Source organism: Microcaecilia unicolor, chromosome 5, assembly GCF_901765095.1.
Source record: "Microcaecilia unicolor chromosome 5, aMicUni1.1, whole genome shotgun sequence".
NCBI classification, from domain to species: domain Eukaryota; kingdom Metazoa; phylum Chordata; class Amphibia; order Gymnophiona; family Siphonopidae; genus Microcaecilia; species Microcaecilia unicolor.
In genome coordinates, this window is record NC_044035.1 from 54,780,945 (window position 1) to 54,805,089 (window position 24,145).

Below are 24,145 nucleotides of genomic sequence, written 5' to 3' on the forward strand. Positions count from 1 at the left end.
TGCTTGTTTTTGGAGTTCAACAGCCACCTGGACTTGGAAAACATGTGACCATGTTCCCACAGTATGGCTTGTTTACCTAAACAGAGAAGCATTCTGTAATTTTCTTTAGCTCTGAATATGAGTTCTAAGTCTTATAAAACGGGGGGCTTGTTGCAGCAGAGTTTTGAGGCTCATCTGTGAGTAGACGTATCGCGCAGAGGACTTGTTCCTGGTCATAAAGAGACTCGGGCTTTCACTGCAACGGGCCTCCCAGCTGATGAGATAAGAGCCTGAAATCCTGACCAGTGATGTTGTATGTATAATATGTATATATCTGTCTTATAGCTTTCTTTTAGTTAGATGATTTAATCATTGTATATATATCTTAATCATTGTAGATTTCAGCACCTCTAATTAAGGTCTCATTTACCTAATACGAATCCAAAAGAATCCACAGTAATTATTGAGTAGTCTGTGTCAGTGAGACAGGCTATAAATCCATAGCAGTACATTGTATAATGAATTTTATGAAAGATTTGGTATTTGTACAGTGGATCATTTGTAAACTGCTTTAATTATATATGATTAGAATGGAGGTATATCAAGCGATATAAGTTTTTAAAAAATGCATTGAACCAATTGGGGGGGGGGGGGGGCTTTATCTCACTGGAACCCTCAGTCTGATCTGACTCATTATTGATCTCCATTTGTCTTTACTGGTTTTTACCTCCATGCCAAATTGGTCGTGTTGTGTTACATTTTTGGAGGGTTATTTTGCCCCCTAACAGACTTTTTTTGTTTGTTTGTTTGTTTGTTTTTTTTACTTCTTACTTCTAATGTACAATTTCTTTTGAATGTTCCATTTGGTTGCAAAGGATAAAAACAAATGGAATAAATCCTCATTCTGTGGGAAAGGTGGATTAGAATGATCAGCTTAGACTTACCAAGAATTTGGTAAATTCCAGTTTTTATATATGCTGTTCCTTCATTTGTGCATTCCACAAATGTTTGGCCTTTTTAAGAAAACGCTATCAAATCCAAGATGTTTGGGTCAGGAAATATTTTAATCTTGAATTGAAAAGTCTTTTTCTTAAATCAACAAAGAAATTGAACATATCATTGACATGTTATAGGTCTTTTCTGTCTAAGACTTATAGTTTCTAAGAATCAGGGCATTGATGAGAGTGAAGTTCTGATTTACCGTGGATGCATTTCCAGCTGTTAAAGGAGCTGTGTTTAACAGCTGGAAATGGCAGCTTCATTTCTATGATTAAACTGCCTTGTGACTTTTCCCTTATTGCAGCTCAGGATGCACTGAAAACTAAACATCCGATGGTGAAAGTTCGTCCTCTGTCACAGGCTACAAGGGCCAGCAAGACCAAAGCCAGAGCATGTGCTGGTGAGTTCTGAGATCCCCCTTCAAATGGTATCTCTAAAAATCAAAGGTAATCAATAGAAATAAAACAAAGATATCATCTTATTTTCTTTTCCAATGTTTTATTTTGTTTTATTTCTATTGATTACCTTTAAAAGTGGACTAACACGGCTACCACACCTCTCTACTAAAAATCAAAGGAAATCAAACAGGATCAAATAGATCCTGAGATCAATATCGACTCAAAGGATTTGCTTATGCAAAGAAAATGTATGCACAGTAAGTTGAATGAGTTACAAGGAGATCATAATTTTCAGCAAAGCATTGGCTGTTTTTAAAACACATAGGAGCTCATTTTCAAAGCACTTAGACTTACAAAGTTCCATGGGTTTCAAAGCAATTTTATAAGTCTAAGCGCTTTGAAACTATGCCTCATAGGGACCTCTGCAATAAAATTTGTTCTAAACAGGTGGGGAAAACATGCAGGCCATGTCTCATGGAATTCTTTTTAACTCCTCTTCCTGTCTATATGTGTGAGTATGTACATGTGTGTGTGTATGTTGGGAGGGGGGATTGTGGGTAGGTATATCTGACCATTTTGAGCCCCTAAGTATATTTTTATTTGTATATTTCTAACATTCTGTTGGGTTGGAAGGATAAATTAAATTAAAGTGTGTCAACGGATTTAGCTGTTGCAATTGATCTACCACAGAAATATAATGAGACTTTTTGGGGAGTAGGCATAAACATGTGGTTATAGGTGATGCACATTAGAAAGAATAATCCAGAGCGGCACACGACGCTAACTGGCATGGACGCTTAAGCTATTTTCCCTGCCAGCCTCGTTATTAACGGACCCGTAGCAGCCAACATTTTGGGGGGTTTTTTAATCACAGTCTTAGCGTTTTGGCACCTAATATGATGGCGTCAAAAACTAGTACATAAGTATCGCCATACTGGGCAAGACCAAAGGTCAATCGAGCCCAGCATCCTGTTTCCAACAGTGGCCAATCCAGGTCACAAATACCCGGCAAGATCCCAAAAATGTACAAAACATTTTATACTGCTTATCCCAGAAATAGTGGATTTTCCCCAAGTCCATTTAATAATGGTCTATGGACTTTTCCTTTAGGAAGCCGTCCAAACCTTTTTTGAACTCCGCTAAGCTAACCTTTACCACATTCTCTGGCAACGAATTACAGAGTTTAATTACACGTTGAGTGAAGAAAAATTTTCTCCAATTCGTTTTAAATTTACTACATTGTGGCTTCATCGCATGCCCCCTAGTCCTAGTATTTTTGGAAAGCGTGAACAGACCCTTCACATCTACCCGTTCAACTTCACTCATTATTTTATAGACCTCTATCATATCTCCCCTCAGCCGCCTTTTCTCCAAGCTGAAGAGCCCTAGCCGCTTTAGCCTTTCCTCATAGGGAAGTCGTCCCATCCCCTTTATCATTTTCATCACCCTTCTCTGCACCTTTTCTAATTCCACTATATCTTTTTTGAGATGCGGCGACCAGAATTGAACATAATATTCGAGGTGCGGTCGCACCATGGAGTGATACAAAGGCATTATAACATCCTCATTTTTGTTTTCCATCCCTTTCCTAATAATACCTAATATTCTATTTATTTTCCTAGCCGCAGCAGCACACTGAGCAGAAGGTTTCAATGTATCATCAACGACAACACCTAGATCCCTTGCTTGGTCTGTGACTCCTAACGTGGAACCTTGCATCATGTAGCTTTAATTCGGGTTCCTCTTTCCCACATGCATCACTTTGCACTTGCTCACATGAACAAATTCTCAATACTACATGAATCACAGTCAGGATTTCGCCCCATCCACAGCACTGAAACAATGCTACTCCTAGCCAAATTCAAACAAGAAATAGCAACAGGAAAAAGTATACTCCTCCTCCAATTCGACATGTCTAGTGCATTCGACATGGTAAACCATGAAATACTACTAAATCTAGAGTATTTCAGGATTGGTGGAAGCATACTTAGTTGGATCAAGGGTTTCCTAACCACTAGAACATATCAAGTGAAATCAAACTCGAACATATCACCACCATGGAAAGCAGACTGTGGAGTACCTCAAGGGTCACCACTATCACCGATCCTTTTCAACCTAATGATGACCCCACTAGCCAAGTCCTTATCCAGCCAAGGCCTTAACCCTTTCATTTATGCAGGCAATGTCGTCATATGTCTGACCTCATAGACCTAGCGATGAGAAACACAATCAGATCATCACGTTCTTTTTTAAATCTCCGCCACCCTAGTTGTAAAGGACTCAAATACAAATCAGTTCATGGATCCAGCTTTTCATATATATGTACACAACTCTGGAATGCACTCCCAAAGGCTGTAAAAACTATGTATGACCACCACAACTTCCGGAAATCACTAAAGACTTTCCTGTTCGAAAAAGCATATCCTAATGATCCAACTTAAATACCTGAATCCAACAACTCAAATAGACCCAAATGTGATATGAACTTAATGAACTGTACATAACCTTACTCTATGTTTCCTAATTTGTCTGTACATATCTATTTCATTTAATAACAGCACTCTATATTTGTTTATAATCGGAGGAGGCTTTCGCCCCACAGCGCTATGTAAGCCACATTGAGCCTGCAAATAGGTGGGAAAATGTGGGGTACAAATGTAACAAATAAATAAATAATATACATCCCCTACAAACATGATCAACAGAAATCACCAACGAAATCAAACTCAGCTTGAACATCATGAACTCATGGGCAAATGCATTTCAACTAAAACTCAAAACAGAAAAAACACACTGTCTCATCCTCTCATCCCAATACAACATGAACAAACCCACCAATATAAACACCCCAGACTACACCCTCCCTGTCTCAGACAGCCTGAAAATTCTCAGAGTTACAATCGACCATAACCTCACGCTAGAGAGCCAAGTGAAATCTACAACAACAAAAAATGTTCCACGCAATGTGGAAACTCAAACGAGTGAAACCTTTGTTCCCGAGGGAAATATTTCGCAACTTACAATCAATGGTACTAAGCCATGTAGACTACTTCAATGGAATCTATGCGGGATGCAAAGAACAAATCATAAAGAAACTTCAAACTGCTCAAAATACGGCAGCCAGGCTTATATTTGGAAAAACACGATTTGAAAGTGCCAAACCCCCATGAGAAAAACTGCACTGGCTTCCAATAAAAGAACGCATTGCGTTCAAAATCTGCACCCTGGTTCACAAAATTATCTACGGCGAAGCCCCGGGGTACATGACAGACCTCATAGACCTACCAACCAGAAACATAACAAGATCAACACAAACATATCTAAATCTTCACTACCCAAGCTGCAAAGCACTCAAATACAAATCAACTGGGTTTGGGGGGGAATTCAAGATGGCTGCCGCACCGGACGATTGTTGAAACGCTCTGGATGTTATGAGCTGAACTTATTCTTTTTTCCTCGGTAAAATGCCTCATACTAAACGTAAGGGAGTGTTGAGACTAGTGCCTCCACCTACCTCGACCCCCTTCTCGGCTCAAATATCGCTGGACCGTTTCCTTTCCGGTGCCCCCAGAATTACACGGGGAGAGGATCCCATTGCGGGAAGGACTGGAGAAGCAGCCCTCCTGCCGGGAGAGGAAGTCTCCCTGTCTCCACCATCTCTTTCACAGATCCCTCTCAGCCCGGCGTCGAGAGCAGCCCTGGAGGGAAACCCCATCGACTCTGACGATGTGTCGATAGAGGCTTCCAGTGAGGACCCAGGTATGCAGGCTACGACCCGGGGAGATGGAGGAAGCATGTCTTCTGTAACGCAGACCTCAGAGGTGACTCTACAAACACTAAAGGTGATGTTAGACCGGATTGCTACCATGTTGCAGAAGACTTCAGGTGATGTGCTTAATCTTAATACTAAGTTTGAAGATTTGAAAAACACCGTAGACTCTGTTAAAAATGATTTAACAACAAAAGTCCAATCTTTACAACAAGAGGTAGATACTTTAAAAGCCTTTAAAAATGTTTCCACTAAGGACTCTACAGACCTTAGACGTAAGATTGAACAGATTGAGAACTTTAACAGACGCCTAAATCTCCGTCTCTTGAATTTTCCTATAATTGCGGGGGTAACTTTGATAGATACCTTTAAGAAATACCTGATAGAAATTTTGAATTTTTCTGCTGAGACAATACCCCCATTAAATAAAATATATTATATTCCTAAAACTAGAGAAGGAGTGCAAGGCTCTGAGAAAAGTATTCCTGACTTACAAAATATTTCTGATATTTTGGAACAATCCTCGGACTTTATAATGAACAGAGCTACATTGATTGTATCTATGGTTTTTGAGCAGGACTACAATGCTATTCTAAGACTTTATTTTAGAAATTTGAAAGCTCAATTCTATGGCTCAAAAGTGTGGATATACCCAGACGTCACCAAGTCCACCCAACAAAAAAGGAAATTATTTCTTGCTTTAAAACAAAAGACAATAGATATTGGTGCTTCCTTTTTTCTTGCTTACCCGTGTAAGTGTGTAGTTAAATTGGGTCAAACTAAATATATCTTCTTTTCACCGGAACAACTTAAATCATTTGTAGAATTGAAACAAGTGAAATGAAATTGTTTTTTTTCTGGAGAAAAAGCAGCTTTTTCCTTAATTTGAATATAAGTTTGTAAATACTTCTCTTACTCTTTTCCCCCCTCATTTAAATTGGGGTCTAAGAAAGGTTTATTAGTTATATAGTTCCTAAAGATAATTAACCAGTCTAAGTATATAAGTATGTATATATATGTATATGTATATGTATACGTGTATATGCAAATGTGTTTATAAGTAATCATAATGCTGGATAAATGTGATTGACTGGATATTATTTTATTTCCTCCTGTATTTCTGCACAAGGTTATCCTTGAATATTGTAATTTAAAAGTATAAATAAAGAAATTAAAAAAAAAAAAATACAAATCAACTTATGCATCCAGCTTCTCCAATATAAGCACACAACTATGGAACGCATTACCAAACGTCGTGAAAACAACATATGATCACCTAAACTTCTGGAAATCACTAAAAACTAACCTGTTCAAAAAGGCATACCCCACCAATCCAACTTAAATGACTGAACCATGCAGCACAACGAAACCTAAGCTTGTACTAGACATAGTAACATAGTAGATGGCGGCAGAAAAAGACCTGCACGGTCCATCCAGTCTGCCCAACAAGGTAAACTCATATGTGCTACTTTTTGTGTATACCCTACTTTGATTTGTACCTGTCCTCTTCAGGGCACAGACCGTATAAGTCTGCCCAGCACTATCCCCGCCTCCCAACCACCAGTCCCACCTCCCACCACCGGCTCTGGCACAGACCGTATAAGTCTGCCCAGCATTATCCCCGCCTCCCAACCACCAGCCCCGCCTCCCACCACCGGCTCTGCCACCCAATCTCGACATAACTTAACTCTTCCTCCCTGCGATTCTCTAATGTGTCTGTTACATATGATATTTATTCTACCACAACATCACTTTGTATTTGTTCATACCGGAATTGGCGATTGCCTTTACGGTACTATGTAAGCCACATTGAGCCTGCAAGTAGGTGGGAAAATGTGGGATACAAATGTAACAAATAAACGTCATCTGCCATTTAGATGCCCGGTCTCCCAATCTCGTAAGGTCCTCTTGTAATTTTTCACAATCGTGCTGTGATTTAACGACTTTGAATAACTTTGTGTCATCAGCAAATTTAATTACCTCACTAGTTACTCCCATCTCTAGGTCATTTATAACTAAAATTTCATCAAGGAATTTTACCTCCCTAGCGTGCCCCGATGTTACATTAACCCAGTCAATTTCGGGGTAATTGAAATCACCCATTATTGTTTGCTATACACAGACACCCCCCCTCCCCCCCCCTCCCCCCCCCCCCCCCCCCCCCCATATTCAGCCAGTGGTATTGAACGTTCTGCTGCTCGCCGTCTGCATTTTTCCCAGATATTCATTTCCGGGCCCTGTCCAAGCTTTGCCATGGAATATGTGGTTTCTTTTTTTTTTTTCTTTTTTTGAGCTGGCTAACACATATTTGGCTTTGTCAATATTCATCCCTTTACCACATATTCCAAACCACTTAAAGATAGGACTTCTATTTATATGACCCAATTTAAGCGATTTATTTATTGGTTTACTTATGCAGTGAGGGGCTGAATTATTGGCACTTAACCCCACTCTGCCCCTGGAACACCCACTACTTAGCAACTTTTGAGTTTAGTGCTAACTGGTCATTTTCAGCAAAGGTGACCAGTTATCCATTGAAAATGAACGGTTAACCGCAAGCATTTTTAACCGGTCAGCGGCTGTTTCTGGCCAGTTAAATCATTTTGAATATCGGTCGGAGACTGTTTTCAAATACACCCCAGAAATGCCCCCAACTACACATATAGGAGAAAATTGTATAAAGGATTTTTACACAAATATATGCCAGTGTATGCATGTGAAAGACCTGCTATAAATTACCTCACATATAAAAGAATATGGAATGGAATTAAATATGTACACAGCTTTAAAGTAGGCATGTTCAAGGGAGAAGTTTGAGTGGAGTATGGGTGGAGTCACCGTTGGTGTGTTTATTTTATGAAATATGCATATACTTCATACATTAACACTTATGCCTGTTCCTGAGTATAAATGTCTGTAGCTTCAATCTAGCTGCTATTTCTGTAGGATTTGTGCTAGTATTTTTTAAAGACACACAGGTGCCTATGTGAATTCATAAAATAAACATAGCCTTTACATCTAAGTGACCTGTTATAAAAGATGCCATGCTGTTGGGGTTACATGTTCTATATCTGCCGTATGAAAATCTGACATAGTTGGTTTACATGGAAATATACATTCTAACTTCTATGATACCTGCATTGGATCTCACTAATCTACTTTTTCTTTTTTACTTCACGCAAGTCACAATTGTTTTAAAAATACTCTTTAATCTATCATGTGTACAACATAGAGCTACCAGTTTACTTTCCCAAACTCCATCTGCAGATGCAATGGCTACTTATTTCTCTTCTAAGATTATAGCAGGGAGTTGAGTACTACAGATCCTTTAATGTCAAAATCAAGGATATATGATAACACTTTTTTAAACACATCTATCCCTGACCCTTTAAACACATCTATCCCTGACCCTGACTGTCTTGTTTTGAGAGGCAGATTTTCAACAGTAGAACATTCTCATTCCTGGAAGTCATTTAGGCCTTCATGTTTAGGACTTGAGAAACAATTTTAACTATGCCTGCAGCCACTTGAGACCTTGACCCATTGCTGTTCAAATTTGTGCTGTGGTGTTTATCACATCTCATATTTGGCTGTGGTTCATACTGATCTTTCCTCTGATCATATGTCATCCATTTGGAAACAAGCTGCAATTCAGTATAATCTCAGAAAGAGCCCTCTGGACCCATTAGCTGTAGTGACTGATTGCCCAGTCTCAAATATCTTTTGAACATTGTGGAAAAAGTGGTAGCTGTGCAACTTATTATTTTCTCGACCAAGTTTTTGGTCCTTCACCATATGTAAACAGGGCATCATCGTGGACACAGCACAGAGATGATTCTTGTTGCTGTGTTGAATGATCTATGTTAAATCATCCTTGTCCAAAGCAAGAAGTGTGTTTGATGTTGTTTATCACCTTCTACTTGGCTACCTTGCCTAAGTTGATGGTAGGGACATAGTCTAACTTACCTCATTTTTATCTGATTAGACTTGTCAAGTAGTCAGTGGTTCTCACTTTTCTTCCTCTGGACTGTGGCATTCACTATGGGTCAGTTCTTGCCCAGCATTTATTTAGGCTTTCCTCAGCTTTCAGCCTAAGCAACTCTGATCCAATCCCATAAACTACTGGGTTATTATTTTGCTATTGACATCCAGCTTTTCCTGGGCATGGAACCTTGCAACTCTAATTTAACTATGATAAATTTTTGTCTCATTGATAATGAGGACAAATTGAAGTTAAATCCTTATATGAAGCAATATGAATCAGCAATAAGCCTTCTCAGCCAACTTTGGTTCCCACCATTTTAGCTCATACAATTTTTCTGGTTTCTTCTCTGAAAATACAGGGTTGCTATGTTGATCCAAATCTATGCTTTAAGACTCAAATCTCAGCTGTCACACAAGCCTGTTTTTTGTGCTGTGCCACAAGCCTGTTTTTTGTGCTGTGCCAGATACATGCTATCAAACTCTGTAATGCAATATGGTTCTTGTATCCTGCCAACTCCCAATAAAATAAAGATTCAAAGCGGATAACAATAGATTAATACAGAACAAGTAAACTGTGAATAATTCTACCAATTAAGATCTTTTGTTGGGAATTTTTTGAATACATTTTCAGAACCTTACGGAATGTAAGATAGGATGGAGAAACACGTAACTCCAAAGGTAATGAAAGCCAGAAATGCACGGCTTGTTAATTGAATCTGCTAAAGTCCTCTAAACCGTATTTCTGAGAAAGAAGGAAGAATTAATCAAAAGGAATCTCTAGATCTAATGAGTCCACGATCTAAAGGAAAAGATACCAACTTTAAAAAGTAATCTAGGGAAGAACCATCAAACAACCTAACAAGCATACAGGCCAATTTAAACGAAACATGAACTTATACAAGAAGCCAATGAAGAGATATTAACTCAGGAGTAACACTATCAAATTTTCTCAGCTGCCATATAAGTTTAGCTTGAGTATTTTGAATAAGCTGAAGCCTAGTTCATAGTCTAACTGAAAGAGAAAGATAAAGACTGTTACAGTAATTTAAATGAGACCGGACATAGGCCTGAGCTAAAGTAGTAAAGTCTGTTTTGTCAAAATAGTGTCAGATATTATGTAATTGACAAAGTTTTTAAAAACCTGATTTAACAATATGGTTTATGTGTGGTTCAAATGAGTGTGGTGTCTAAAATGAACCCAAGAACCTTGGAGGGTTCAGTCAGCCTTTAAAGAGAGCCCAGACTAGAGAGTTAATAAATCTGGAATCAGGCTGGTATCATGTTTGAGCTAAAGCAGCATAGTTTTGTCTACATTTAGTTTAAACCCATGAGAAGAACTAAAGTACTCAACCATGAAAATGCATGTTTTAGTTTGAGATATAGTAATACTATAGTTGAATGCTCACTAGCTTGCAACAACAGGAGCATAGCGTCTGCTTATGAGTAAAAATTAAGCCCAATTGGAGAACATCCAGAGTCTGCACCCGACATATAAATGTTAAATAAAATGGGTGAGAGTGGGGAAACTTGGGGGACCCCTCAAGGTGACGTCCATATCCTTGAAAAAGTATCTTTCATCTTAACAATATAACTTCTATTACGAAGAAACTGATTAAGCCAAGAGAAGACATTTCCTGCAATTCCAATAGCGCTTAGTTTAAACAAGAGAATGTCAAAATCCACTGTATCAAAGGCTACCATAAGGTTGAATTGAAGTAAGAATTCTTCCTTTTGCCAATGGTAAATGAGCATCAGAAACAAGTGCCAATAAAGCAGACTCCGTACTATGAAAGGGTCGGAATTGTAATGAGCTAAAACGATGAATATTTCAATAGTTGGATAATTGCTCTTCTGCAATTGCTTCTGAAATCTTTGAAAAAACGGGAATACTGGCAACTGGTCTAAAATTAGAAGATAAACTAGAGCCCAGAGAAGAATGCTTATGAATGGGAGTAAGAATAATGCCTCCAATTTTTGATGAATATTGACCTGAGTTCAAGAATATATTTATCAATGATGTGATCCAATCAATTATAACAGGTAGAGCATCCTTCATTAGATAAGAGGGACAACTATCCAGTAAACAAGATGAAGAGGAAAGTCTGAGTAATAAAGTCTCTATTTTAACTCTGCACATAAAAAAAAATAGACTGTCAAAGTCAATCAGTAGGAATACTAAGAAGATCAGATGGAGATAACGAGTTAGACAAATCTACTGCTAGCTCCAGTTTTAGTGGAACAAGGCCCCTTATTTTCACTATTTTCTGAAAAATAAGTTGCCAAATCAGAAGCAGATGGAAAACTATCATTATCAAATTTATTAGGTACAGATTTTAAATTGTTAAAAATATTGAAAAGTTGCTTAGAAGGCGAAGATAACTATATAGGCAGTGAAATAAGACTTTTTAGCATCACAGATTGCTGTTTTTTAAGTTTTTATAAAGCATTTTTCCAAGCAGATTTCAATGAAGAATCTTGTGATCTGCTCCAGTGGTGTTCAAGCCAGCGACACCTGGATTTAAGTTGTGCTAGTTCCTTAGTGTATCATTTATTCTCCGAGGACAAGCAGGCTGCTTGTTCTCACGACTGGGTGACGTCCGCGGCAGCCCCCACCAACCGGAAAAAAGCTTCGCGGGACGGTCGGGACGCAGGGCACGCCCACCGTGCATGCGCGGCCGTCTTCCCGCCCGTGCGCGACCGCTCCCGCCAGTTCCTTTTTTTCCGCGACTGGAGAGAGTTGTGCTTTTGCCACTCTCTCTGTTTTCAGCCGCCGGATTTTCTCGATCGCGTTTACGCGGATCGTCGCTTTGCTTCTGGTTACCGTACGGTTTCCCTTTTGTTTCAAAACAAAACAAAAAAAAAAAACCTGCGCGTGTGGAGCACGCGCTCCCCTTTTCCCTCGCTTCTAGCGGGGACGCCACGTTGCGGCCTAGTGGTCGCTCGGTCGTTTCTTTTTTCGTGGTGTGATTCCAGCCACCATTGACGACTTTGACTTCGCCGACGCGATTTTTCCGTCGATGTCCTCGAAGGTCCCGAGTGGATTTAAAAAGTGTGGTCGCTGCGGCCGGCCGATCTCGCAGACCGACACCCACGCTTGGTGCCTCCAGTGCCTCGGGCCGGAGCACAATCTCAAGTCGTGTTCTTTGTGTCTAGGTCTCCGGAAACGGACTCAGGTTGCGAGGCAAGTTCTGCGGGACCGTCTTTTTGGAACTTGCGCCGGCCCCTCGACGTCGACCTCGACGGCATCGGTATCGACGGCTGGTCCTTCGGTACCGGTATCGATGCCCGAGACATCGGCACCGATGGCAGCGACCCCAGGAGAACAGGTCCCGTCGGCCCGCCGGTCCGCCGGTGAGAGTGGGGGTGAGAGGCCGCGTGGGCAATCGGCCCCGGTCACTCCCTCAGCTCGTGGGCCAAGGGACCGAACCCTGTCTGACCCGGTACCTCGAGACCGAGGGGGATCGACCTCCTCCTCCTCCATGCCTTCCGGCGCCGGTGACGGGCATCGGAAGAAAGATAAGAAGCGCCGTCACCGGTCACCCTCGGTGCATCCGGATGTCGGAGAGGAGGTGACGCCGAAGCGTCATCGTCGAGAGGAGAGGTCTCCGTCGGTTGTGGAGGTACCGACGCGTCGGGGTTCCGGCACCTCGGTGCCGTCTCCTGGCCCCCAGCAGCTTCCGGCACCGACACCCTTACCGGCCCCACCGCCTTTCCCGGCAGCGGGCCTGGACGAGTGCCTCAGAGCCATCCTTCCGGGGATCCTGGAAGGGCTGATGCGCCAGGCTGTGCCGCCGGGTGCATTGGCCCCCGGCGCCGATGACTGTGGCGCCGGCGAGCTCTAGCCCGGCGCCGGGGCCGTCGACACCGCCGCCGCTTGCGGCGCCGGTCTCGACCGCCATGCAGGTGGAGTCCCCGTCGATGGAGGGAGCTCCGTCCCCGCCGGCGCGGGAGTCCACCGCTCGACGACACCGAGACCTCGGTGCCTCGACGTCGAGCCGGGCCCGGTTCAGGACTCAGCTACATGAGCTAATGTCCGATACCGAGGATGAGGACTCGTGGGGGGAAGAGGAGGACCCTAGATATTTCTCCTCAGAGGAGTCTACGGGCCTTCCCTCGGACCCCACGCCTTCACCGGAGAGGAAGCTCTCACCTCCTGAGAGTCTCTCTTTTGCCTCCTTTGTGCGGGATATGTCTATCAGCATTCCCTTCCCCGTGGTCTCTGTGGAAGAGCCGAGGGCCGAGATGCTCGAGGTCCTCGACTATCCATCACCACCTAGAGAGTCCTCCACGGTGCCGCTGCACAATGTCCTAAAAGAGACGCTGCTTCGGAACTGGGTGCGACCATTAACTGACCCCACCATTCCCAAGAAAGCAGAGTCCCAGTACAGGATCCACTCTGACCCAGAGCTCATGCGGCCCCAATTGCCCCATGACTCAGCGGTCGTGGATTCTGCTCTCAAGAGGGCACGGAGTTCGAGGGATACCGCCTCGGCGCCCCCGGGGCGGGAGTCTCGCACTCTGGACTCATTTGGGAGGAAGGCCTACCAATCCTCCATGCTCGTGACCCGCATCCAGTCATACCTGCTCTATATGAGCATCCACATGCGGACCAATGTGCAACAGCTGGCGGACCTGGTCGATAAGCTCCCGCCGGAGCAGTCCAGGCCTTATCAGGAGGTGGTCAGGCAGCTGAAGGCGTGCAGAAAGTTCCTGTCCAGGGGTATTTTTGACACCTGTGACGTGGCATCTCGTGCTGCGGCCCAAGGTATAGTGATGCGCAGGCTCTCATGGCTGCGTGCCTCTGACCTGGACAACCGTACCCAGCAGAGACTGGCCGACGCCCCCTTGCCGGGGGGATAACATTTTTGGTGAGAAGGTCGAGCAGATGGTGGACCAACTGCATCAGCGGGAAACCGCTCTCGACAAGCTCTCCCACCGGGCGCCTTCAGCATCCACCTCCACAGGTGGACGTTTTTCCCGGGCCCGGCAGGCTGCACCCTATTCTTTTGCGAAGCGTAGGTACAACCAGCCGGCCCGAAGGCCTCGTCAGGCACAGGGACAGCCCCAGCGCGCTCGTTCTCGTCAACAGCGTGCGCCTAAGCAGCCCCCTGCGCCTCCACAGCAAAAGCCGGGGACGGGCTTTTGACTGGATCCACGGGCATAGCCGCCCTACAAGTGTCCGTACCGGACGATCTGCCGGTCGGAGGGAGGTTAAAATTTTTTCACCAAAGGTGGCCTCTCATAACCTCCGACCAGTGGGTTCTCCAAATAGTGCGGTGCGGATACGCCCTGAATTTGGCCTCCCTGCCTCCAAATTGTCCTCCGGGAGCTCAGTCTTTCAGCTCCCATCACAAGCAGGTACTTGCAGAGGAACTCTCCGCCCTTCTCAGCGCCAATGCGGTCGAGCCCGTACCACCCGGGCAGGAAGGGCAGGGATTCTATTCCAGGTACTTCCTTGTGGAAAAGAAAACAGGGGGGATGCGTCCCATCCTAGACCTGAGAGGCCTGAACAAATTCCTGGTCAAAGAAAAGTTCAGGATGCTTTCCTTGGGCACCCTTCTGCCAATGATTCAGAAAAACGATTGGCTATGTTCCCTGGATTTAAAGGACGCATATACTCACATACCGATACTGCCAGCTCACAGACAGTATCTCAGATTCCGCCTGGGCGCACGCCACTTTCAGTATTGTGTGCTGCCATTTGGGCTCGCCTCTGCCCCACGAGTGTTTACCAAGTGCCTCGTGGTGGTAGCGGCCTACCTACGCAAGCTGGGAGTGCACGTGTTCCCATATCTCGACGATTGGCTGGTCAAGAACACCTCGGAGGCAGGAGCCCTCCGGTCCATGCAGTGCACTATTCACCTTCTGGAGCTGCTGGGGTTTGTGATAAATTACCCAAAGTCCCATCTCCAGCCAACTCAGTCTCTGGAATTCATAGGAGTGCTGCTGAATTCCCAGACGGCTCAGGCCTACCTTCCCGAAGCGAGGGCCACCAATCTCTTGGCCCTGGCTTCGCAGACCAGAGCGTCTCAGCAGATCACAGCTCGGCAGATGTTGAGACTTCTGGGTCATATGGCCTCCACAGTTCATGTGACTCCCATGGCTCGTCTTCACATGAGATCTGCTCAATGGACCCTAGCTTCCCAGTGGTTCCAAGCCACCGGGAATCTAGAAGATGTCATCCGCCTCTCCACCAGTTGCCGCACTTCACTGCTCTGGTGGACCATCCAGACCAATTTGACCCTGGGACGTCCATTCCAAATTCCGCAGCCCACGAAAGTGCTGACGACGGATGCATCTCGCCTGGGGTGGGGAGCCCATGTCGATGGGCTTCACACCCAGGGTCTGTGGTCCCTCCAAGAAAAGGATCTGCAGATCAACCTCCTGGAGCTCCGAGCGATCTGGAACGCACTGAAGGCTTTCAGAGATCGGCTGTCCTGCCAAATTATCCAAATTCGGACAGACAATCAGGTTGCAATGTATTACGTCAACAAGCAGGGGGGCACCGGATCTCGCCCCCTGTGCCAGGAGGCCGTCGGGATGTGGCGTTGGGCGTGTCGGTTCGGCATGCTCCTCCAAGCCACGTACCTGGCAGGCGTAAACAACAGTCTGGCCGACAGACTGAGCAGAGTCATGCAACCGCACGAGTGGTCGCTCCATGCCAGAGTGGTACGCAAGATCTTCCGAGCGTGGGGCACCCCCTCGGTGGACCTTTTCGCCTCTCAGACCAACCACAAGCTGCCTCTGTTCTGTTCCAGACTTCAGGCACACGGCAGGCTAGCGTCGGATGCCTTTCTCCTCCATTGGGGGACCGGCCTCCTGTATGCTTATCCTCCCATACCTTTGGTGGGGAAGACCTTACTGAAGCTCAAGCAAGACCGCGGCACCATGATTCTGATCGCGCCCTTTTGGCCCCGTCAGATCTGGTTCCCTCTTCTTCTGGAGTTGTCCTCCGAAGAACCGTGGAGATTGGAGTGTTTTCCGACTCTCATTTCGCAGAACGACGGAGCGTTGCTGCACCCCAACCTTCAGTCTCTGGCTCTCACGGCCTGGATGTTGAGGGCGTAGACTTCACTGCGTTGGGTCTGTCTGAGGGTGTCTCCCGGGTCTTACTTGCCTCTAGGAAGGATTCCACTAAGAAGAGTTACTTTTTCAAGTGGAGGAGGTTTGTCGTGTGGTGTGAGAGCAAGGCCCTAGAACCTCGTTCTTGCCCTGCACAGAACCTGCTTGAATACCTTCTGCACTTATCAGAGTCTGGCCTCAAGACCAACTCAGTAAGGAATCACCTTAGTGCGATTAGTGCTTACCATTATCGTGTGGAAGGTAAAGCCATCTCTGGAGAGCCTTTAGTAGTTCGATTCATGAGAGGCTTGCTCTTGTCAAAGCCCCCTATCAAGCCTCCTACAGTGTCATGGGATCTCAACGTCGTCCTCACCCAGCTGATGAAGCCTCCTTTTGAGCCACTGAATACCTGCCATCTGAAGTACTTGACCTGGAAGGTCATTTTCTTGGTGGCAGTTACTTCAGCTCGTAGGGTCAGTGAGCTTCAAGCCCTAGTAGCTCATGTTCCATATACCAAATTTCATCACAACAGAGTAGTGCTCCGCACCCACCCAAAGTTCCTGCCGAAGGTGGTGTCGGAGTTCCATCTTAACCAGTCAATTGTCTTGCCAACATTCTTCCCCAGGCCGCATACCCGCCCTGCTGAACGTCAGTTGCACACATTGGACTGCAAGAGAGCATTGGCCTTCTACTTGGAGCGGACACAGCCCAACAGACAGTCCGCCCAATTGTTTATTTCTTTCGACCCTAACAGGCTAGGGGTCGCTGTCGGGAAACGCACCATCTCTAATTGGCTAGCAGATTGCATTTCCTTCACTTACGCCCAGGCTGGGCTGACTCTTGAGGGTCATGTCACGGCTCATAGTGTTAGAGCCATGGCAGCGTCAGTGGCCCACTTGAAGTCAGCCACTATTGAAGAGATTTGCAAGGCTGCGACGTGGTCATCTGTCCACACATTCACATCACATTACTGCCTCCAGCAGGATACCCGACGCGACAGTCGGTTCGGGCAGTCGGTGCTGCAGAATCTGTTTGGGGTGTAAATCCAACTCCACCCTCCAGGACCCGAATTTATTCTGGTCAGGCTGCACTCTCAGTTAGTTGTTCTTCGTAGGTCAATTTCTGTTGTTTCCTCGCCGTTGCGAGGTTCCATTGACCTGGGTTCTTGTTTTGAGTGAGCCTGAGAGCTAGGGATACCCCAGTCGTGAGAACAAGCAGCCTGCTTGTCCTCGGAGAAAGGGTATGATACATACCTGTAGCAGGTGTTCTCCGAGGACAGCAGGCTGATTGTTCTCACCTACCCTCCCTCCTCCCCTTTGGAGTTGTGTGTTTCATCTTTTGCTAGTTATTCAACTGGCGGGAGCGGTCGCGCACGGGCGGGAAGACGGCCGCGCATGCGCGGTGGGCGTGCCCTGCGTCCCGACCGTCCCGCGAAGCTTTTTTCCGGTTGGTGGGGGCTGCCGCGGACGTCACCCAGTCGTGAGAACAATCAGCCTGCTGTCCTCGGAGAACACCTGCTACAGGTATGTATCATACCCTATATTGTGATTAGAAGGTATTTCTTTTCTAACCAACGGTGCTAAAGTATTCATAGTCATGGTAAGAACATCAAGTGGATTCGAAGAAGCTGAAGGTAATAGAGATAAAACAATATTCTAAAAGTCGTGAGCAATAATTCTCTTCCTTGTAAATTACGGAAGAGAATAGGAACTAGTCGAGACATTCTTGAGGGAAAACGTAAATTCAGACAGAAAATGTAACCATATAACTGGTTTCCAAGTATCATCAGACTAAAAAATAAGTACAAGAAGTAGAATCAAGGGTAGAAGCCAAGAAGACCAGGCAGTAGCCCTTTCAATGCAATGGGTGAGTCGAATATATTGATAAGCACAGGGAATTTAGAATAGTATTAAACTATATAAATCAGAATCACTGCTATCCTGTAAATGCAAATTGACTTACTCCATTAATACCACAGAAGTGAATAAAGGTAATTGAAGAGGCAGAAACTCCACAAACCTTTCCTGAACTTTACTCCAGATTCCTAGACAGAACCGTATAACAGATTAGCATTCAGGATCCCAACACCAGAGCCATGTCCAGAAATAGAAAAAACTGGATTAGTAGGATTTACTCAACCTAAAATATGAAAAATGCAAAGAAATAACCTATGCATCATTAGGAAATAAAAAGGATTTGACCTCGCTAATAGCAAAGATAAAAATTTCTAAAATAGCCCTCTCAGGAGCCCATTCAGAGGCCCACAAAGGGGCACAGTAAGGGGTATTACACACCCCTTAGATGGTTTGCCTCAGGGTGGGTGCATTAATACACTGCATGTATTGATGACTGCAGGAACAGGTACAGAAATGTCCCAGACAGTGGTCGCAAACTTCTTGAATTGAGCCTAGTAGTAGTGAAACAGTAGCCTCATGGTGGGCGTGATGCTATCTTTTCAGCCCTGGTTGAAATAGTAAAGATGATCTTTTTAGGTTGTTCTTATACTTCTTTCCTTAAACCAATTCAACCCAAAGCAGTTTACAGAATAGTCCAGTATAAGAATTTGGACTATTCTGTAATATAAGATGCTGGTACATTGAACCAAACTCTGTTCTGAACTTTTTTTTTTTTTTTTAGATTTTCTTCAGCCAACAAAAGAACGTCCAGAAACATCTGCAGCTTTAGCAAGGAGGCTGGTGATTGGTGCGCTGGGTGTGCGAAGTAACCAGACTAAAGCTGAGAGAGAGGCAGAACGAAAAAAGCTGCAGGAAGCCAAAGGTAAGAAGTGTTTCTCCTAAGCTGACCTTTTCAAGAGCCCTTCATGTTGGTTAGTAATTTTTCAGTATGGGTTTGGTAGACAAACTGGGAAAAGTCTAAGTTGGAACAGGGGATATATTTCTGGTTACTTCCTTTACCAGAATAACGGACAATAAAATGCCATGGGTGAAATTAATGTGTGTATGTCCTCAACTATCTTTATACAAGGCTGTTACCCAAATCAAAGAGAGGAAGCACACTTGCAACCTAGAGCTTTATTTGCCACTTTTCTAGACATAAAATGGACATGGACTTTAAAAGCTTTTCTCCTTCACTTTTGAAAAATAGTCCTGTCGTCTGTTTGCTGAATCTTGTACTGTAGAGTGACCTGTCTGGTTCCAGACTAGGAGAGGGGAAAAGTAGAATATATAGTCTGGATGTTGGCATATTAATATGTTGTGAATGCATAAACTACTACTACTACTACTCAACATTTCTAAAGCGCTACCAGACTTACGCAGCGCTGTACAGTCAAACACGAAGAGAGACAGTCCCTGCTCAAAAGAGTGCTGAAGATGTCTCAATAGGGGGTACTCTCCTCTTGGCCTCTACAGGCTTCTGAGGTGATAAAACTGTATATGAAGTGGCAATTTGAGAGATGGGAAGATAGGCAGAATGACAAGGTAATATATGCTACACATGGAGGGGCATTTTCGATATGACACCTAAGTCCGAACGTCCAAAATCTGAATAGGAAAGAAGGTCATTTTCAAAAAAGAAAAACGTCTATCTTTTGTTTTCAAAAATACAAGGTTTTCTGATTTGGACGTTTGGTTTTTCGGTCCATTTTCAAACAAAAAAACGTCCCGAGTGCAAAACCCACAAAATCAAGCCATCGAGATGTAGGAGGAGCCAGCATTTTTAGTAGACTGGGTCCCCCTGACATCCCAGGAAAGCAGTAGGGCACCCTAGGAGCATTGCAGTGGACTTCATAAAATGCACCCGATACACATCTCATCATTGTTCCCTTATCTTGTCTACTGAGCCCCCCAACCCCCCCCCCCCCCCCCCCAAATGAACACCACTACCATAGCCCTTACGGGTGAAGGGGGCACCTATATGTGGGTACAGTGGGTTTCTGGTGAGTTTTGGAGGGCTCACAGTTTCCTCCACAAGTGTAACAGGTAGGGAAAGGTATGGGCCTGGGTCCACCTGTCTGCAGTGTACTGCACCCACCACTAGACTATTCCAGGGACCTGCATGCTGTTCCAATGGACCTGAGTATGACATCTGAGGTTGGCAAGTAATGTTTTTAATCACATTTTTTGGGGGTGGGAGGGAGTTAGTGACCACTGAGGGAGTAAGGGGAAGTCACCCCTAATTCCCTTCAGTGGTCATCTGGTCATTTAGGGCACCTTTTTGTGCCGTATTCATTATAAAACAGGTCTAGCTCAAAAACATCTTAGTGTTAGTCTTGGATGGTTTTGTTCTGTTCTATTATGGCTGGAAAACGTCTTAAGTGTTAGGAATGCCCAAAGCCCACCCTTAACACGCCCCTAACACGCCCCCTTGTGATTTGAATGCACTTCTGGTGGACTTCATAGAAAAACGTCTAAAAATTGGTTTTGAAAATACCAATTTGGACGTATTTGTGAGAAAAACGTCCAAATGCAGATTTATGCCACTTTTTGGACGTTTTTCTCTTTGGAAATTAAGCCCAGTAGCTTCCCATTAAGACTCTAAACAATAAACTTAAAGAGGGTGATTTTACAGTCAATAAATACAAAATAAATATCAAGAGTTAATGTTTAGTATTGTTCCATAGTATAAGTCTTTTGAGATTAATATTGTTTGCGGTGTGAAACATTTTCTAAATGAAATAGACTCACTGAGCCAACTAAAGCTGTAAATTATCTATCTTTGGGGTGAAATTTGGTAGGTCTGCTGTGTGTACTGAAGGTGAAAAAATAACCGATAGCAGAAGACTGAGATGATTCCTGGCCTCTCAGACTTTTAGATGTTTTTGCTATAATATACAGTAATTCTTTAGATTTATTAAATTTTTGGCAGGCTCTAAATTTATGAATCGCCAAACTGGAACGCGAGACAATGTTCAACACAGTTCATATAAAATCCAAAATACAGTAAAGTAAATGGCTATTCTATTAATAAACTCTAAAATAAAATTATAATAAATGTCAAATAATAACATTAGCAGCAACCTATAAATGTAACATCGGGGCACGCTAGAGAGGTAAAATTCCTTGAAATCAAAGACAGCTTTATGGAGCAGCTGGTACAGGAACCGACGAGAGAAGGAAAAATTCTAGACCTAGTCCTTAGTGGAGTGCATGATCTGATTAGGGAGGTAATGGTGCTGGAGCCGCTTGATAACAGTGATGATAATATGATCGGATTTCATATTAGCTTGAATATTGTGTTCAATTCTGGTCACCGCATCTCAAAAAAGATATAGTGGAATTAGAAAAGGTGCAGAGAAGGGCGACGAAAATGATAAAGGGGATGGGACGACTTGCCAATGAGGAAAAGCTAAAGGGGCTAGGGCTCTTCAGCTTGGAGAAAAGGTGGCTGAGGGGAGCTATGATAGAGGTCTATAAAATAATGATTGGAGTTGAACGGGTAGATGTGAAGCATCTGTTTACGCTTTCCAAAAATACTAGGACTAGGGGGCATGCGATGAAGCTACAATGTAGTAAATTTAAAACGAATCTGAGAAAATTTTTCTTCCCTCAGCGTGTAATTAAACTCTGGAATTTGTTGCCAGAGAATGTGGTAAAGGCAGTTTAGTGGAGTTTTAAAAAGGTTTGGATAGCTTCCTAAAGGAAAAGTCCATAGACCATTATTAAATGGACTAAGGGAAAATCCACTATTTCTGGGGATATGCAGTATAAAATGTTTTATACTTTTTTGGGATCTGGATTGGCCACTGTTGGAAACAGGATGCTGGGCTTGATGGACCTTTGGTCTTTCCCAGTATGGCAATACTTATGTACTGAAACACATAAATCTATCAAAAAGTCAGCTTTAAAAAGTATATTGTTTTCAAGCAATGTCTGAATCGTAGATAGTCATCTTCAAGCTCAAGATCCCTTGACAGTGGATTCCATAAAAAAAGAACAGAATGAGAAAATTCACATAGGCACAAATTAAGGGCCTCTTATCAAGCCGCGCTAGCACTTCCTGTGTGGCAATGCCGACTGAGCCCATTCAAAGTGAATGGGGCTTTGTCGGCATTACTGCACCGGGAGCCGCTAGTGCGGCTGGATAACAGGCCCTAAGTAGTGATCTTTAGAAGAAGGGATGTGTAACTGAATGAGAAGGAACATTTACAGTTACTTTGGACGCCAAATATCCAGGACCCATTCCATGCAGAACCTAAAAAGGGAAAAGGAAAGCTTTTAAATTGGGCCTTGAATAGAAAGTGGTTGCAGACCCTAGAGGTCCAGGCTGATATCTCTGTAGCTGGTCTGCTCAGATTGTGACCCAAATGTGGGTTTCCTGAATCCATTTGGGGTCACTACCCCCAGTTTAGGAAGCTCTATACTATATATTTGCTGCTGGTTACACTAATTGATAGTAATACTGAAGCAGTGGTATTAGCCAGCTGTTCATTTTATTTGTCACTAGGTGGCGCTCATAAAACAAGAAGCATAGTTACTTGTAGCATATAAGAGAAGGGTTTAAAGATCTGTATGCTAAACTCTGGTAAATTGTATTTAATATTGCATAAACGTACACACCTTTGTTAACCTTTGTAATGGTATAATCCTGTTTACTGTAGTGACAGGAGTTAAAAGTACAATTTCGTTGTTGCGTCATTTTCCGTATAGAAACCTATGCAGTGATAACAGGATATATTTCAATTCCTTCTAGAAAAAAGACGCATGGAAGCCAAACAGCGTGAAGATGCCTGGGAAGGAAGGTGACATGACAACAGCCTTTTGAATTCAGCAGCAAGAACAGAAAGTTGCATAGGAATTTATGACCTTGCTGGACAGCTCTGCAACCCTGACTGTGGATTTGGAGGAGCCAACTCTTATCACTTATGCAGATAATTAAAACTGAGGAAATGGAGGAAGAGCACCACCCCTCACTTACAGTGAACAATAAATGTGCCTAGCATTTTTCCCTCATCCTTTTCTTCTACTGCCCCCCACCAAAAAAAAAATTGTTTAGGGTTTGAGGTTTTAAAGTGGTGAGTTAAGAAGATTTTAAAAATTGTAGTTGGTGAGTTGGCAGTTTTATTTTAATAAAATGATAATTGATGCAGGGTTGCTTCCAAAGACTTTTAACTTTTTTTTTCCATTTTTTAACTGCATAAACAGAGATGTGCCTCTGTTTGATTTTGTTTTAAAAGATCAGAGACTGCATTTTTAATGATACCAAACGAAATAATCTTTGGAACCTATTTTTCCTAACTCCTTTTTTTTGGTGCACAGGTTTCTGCAGAGAGGCAGAAGAAATAACAAAATAAATTGTGTTGTAAAAGTAATAGTTCTGCAGTACTTAGCCAAAGTGAGAGCTTGGGTCAACTGTAAATGCTGCTCTGGCATATACATTTAGGGGCTTATCTACTAAATTGTATTAGGTGTTTGATATGGGTTTTCTCAAAGGACAAGCAGGCTGCTTGTTCTCACATGTGGGTCGACGTCCGCGTCAGCTCGGGAAACCGGCGATTTTGCCAGCAAAATATTTTAAAACATTTCCAGAGTCTTCTAGCGCGCACCGCGCATGCACGGCCGTCTTCCCGTCACGTGAGTGTTCCTGCTCAGTTATTTTTTCTCCGCTGTGAGGTGCGGTCGAGTTTTCACCACTCCTCTCAGGCCCGGAAAAGAGTTTTCTGGTTGTCTTTTTTTTTTTTTTTTCTTTCTTGTTTATTAGAATTTACAGTTTTAAAAAGAAAAAAAAAACTCCCGTAGTTTTTCTTTACTTTTTTGCCCCTTTTTAAATTTCCTTTATTTTTTGACGCAGCTGGCTTGCTCCCTTCTTTTCGTGCCCTTTTTTCTTCGTGCCCTTCAGGCACAATCGCGTCTTTTGATTTCGCCGAAGCCGGTTTTTTCATCCATGTCATCGAAGACACCCAGCGGCTTCAAACGTTGTACTCGGTGCAACCGGACTATCTCGGGTACCAATACCCATGCTTGGTGTATCCAGTGCCTTGGGCCCGACCACAGCC

The 24,145-nt window shown here is 43.7% G+C and overlaps 1 protein-coding gene across 5 annotated transcripts in view; it reads left to right on the forward strand.

Moving 5' to 3' along the window:
- R3HCC1L (R3H domain and coiled-coil containing 1 like) overlaps positions 1-23,648 on the forward strand; it is a 150,448-nt gene extending 126,800 nt beyond the window's left edge. For all 5 annotated transcript variants that reach the window (XM_030202905.1, XM_030202907.1, XM_030202903.1 and 2 more), the window contains 3 exons: positions 1,283-1,378; positions 18,829-18,969; positions 22,843-23,648. In XM_030202905.1, the coding sequence (XP_030058765.1) occupies positions 1,283-1,378; positions 18,829-18,969; positions 22,843-22,895 (290 nt within the window). In that variant the 3' untranslated portion in view covers positions 22,896-23,648. The remainder of the gene's footprint in view (positions 1-1,282; positions 1,379-18,828; positions 18,970-22,842) is intronic.
- The last annotated feature ends 497 nt before the right edge of the window (positions 23,649-24,145 follow it).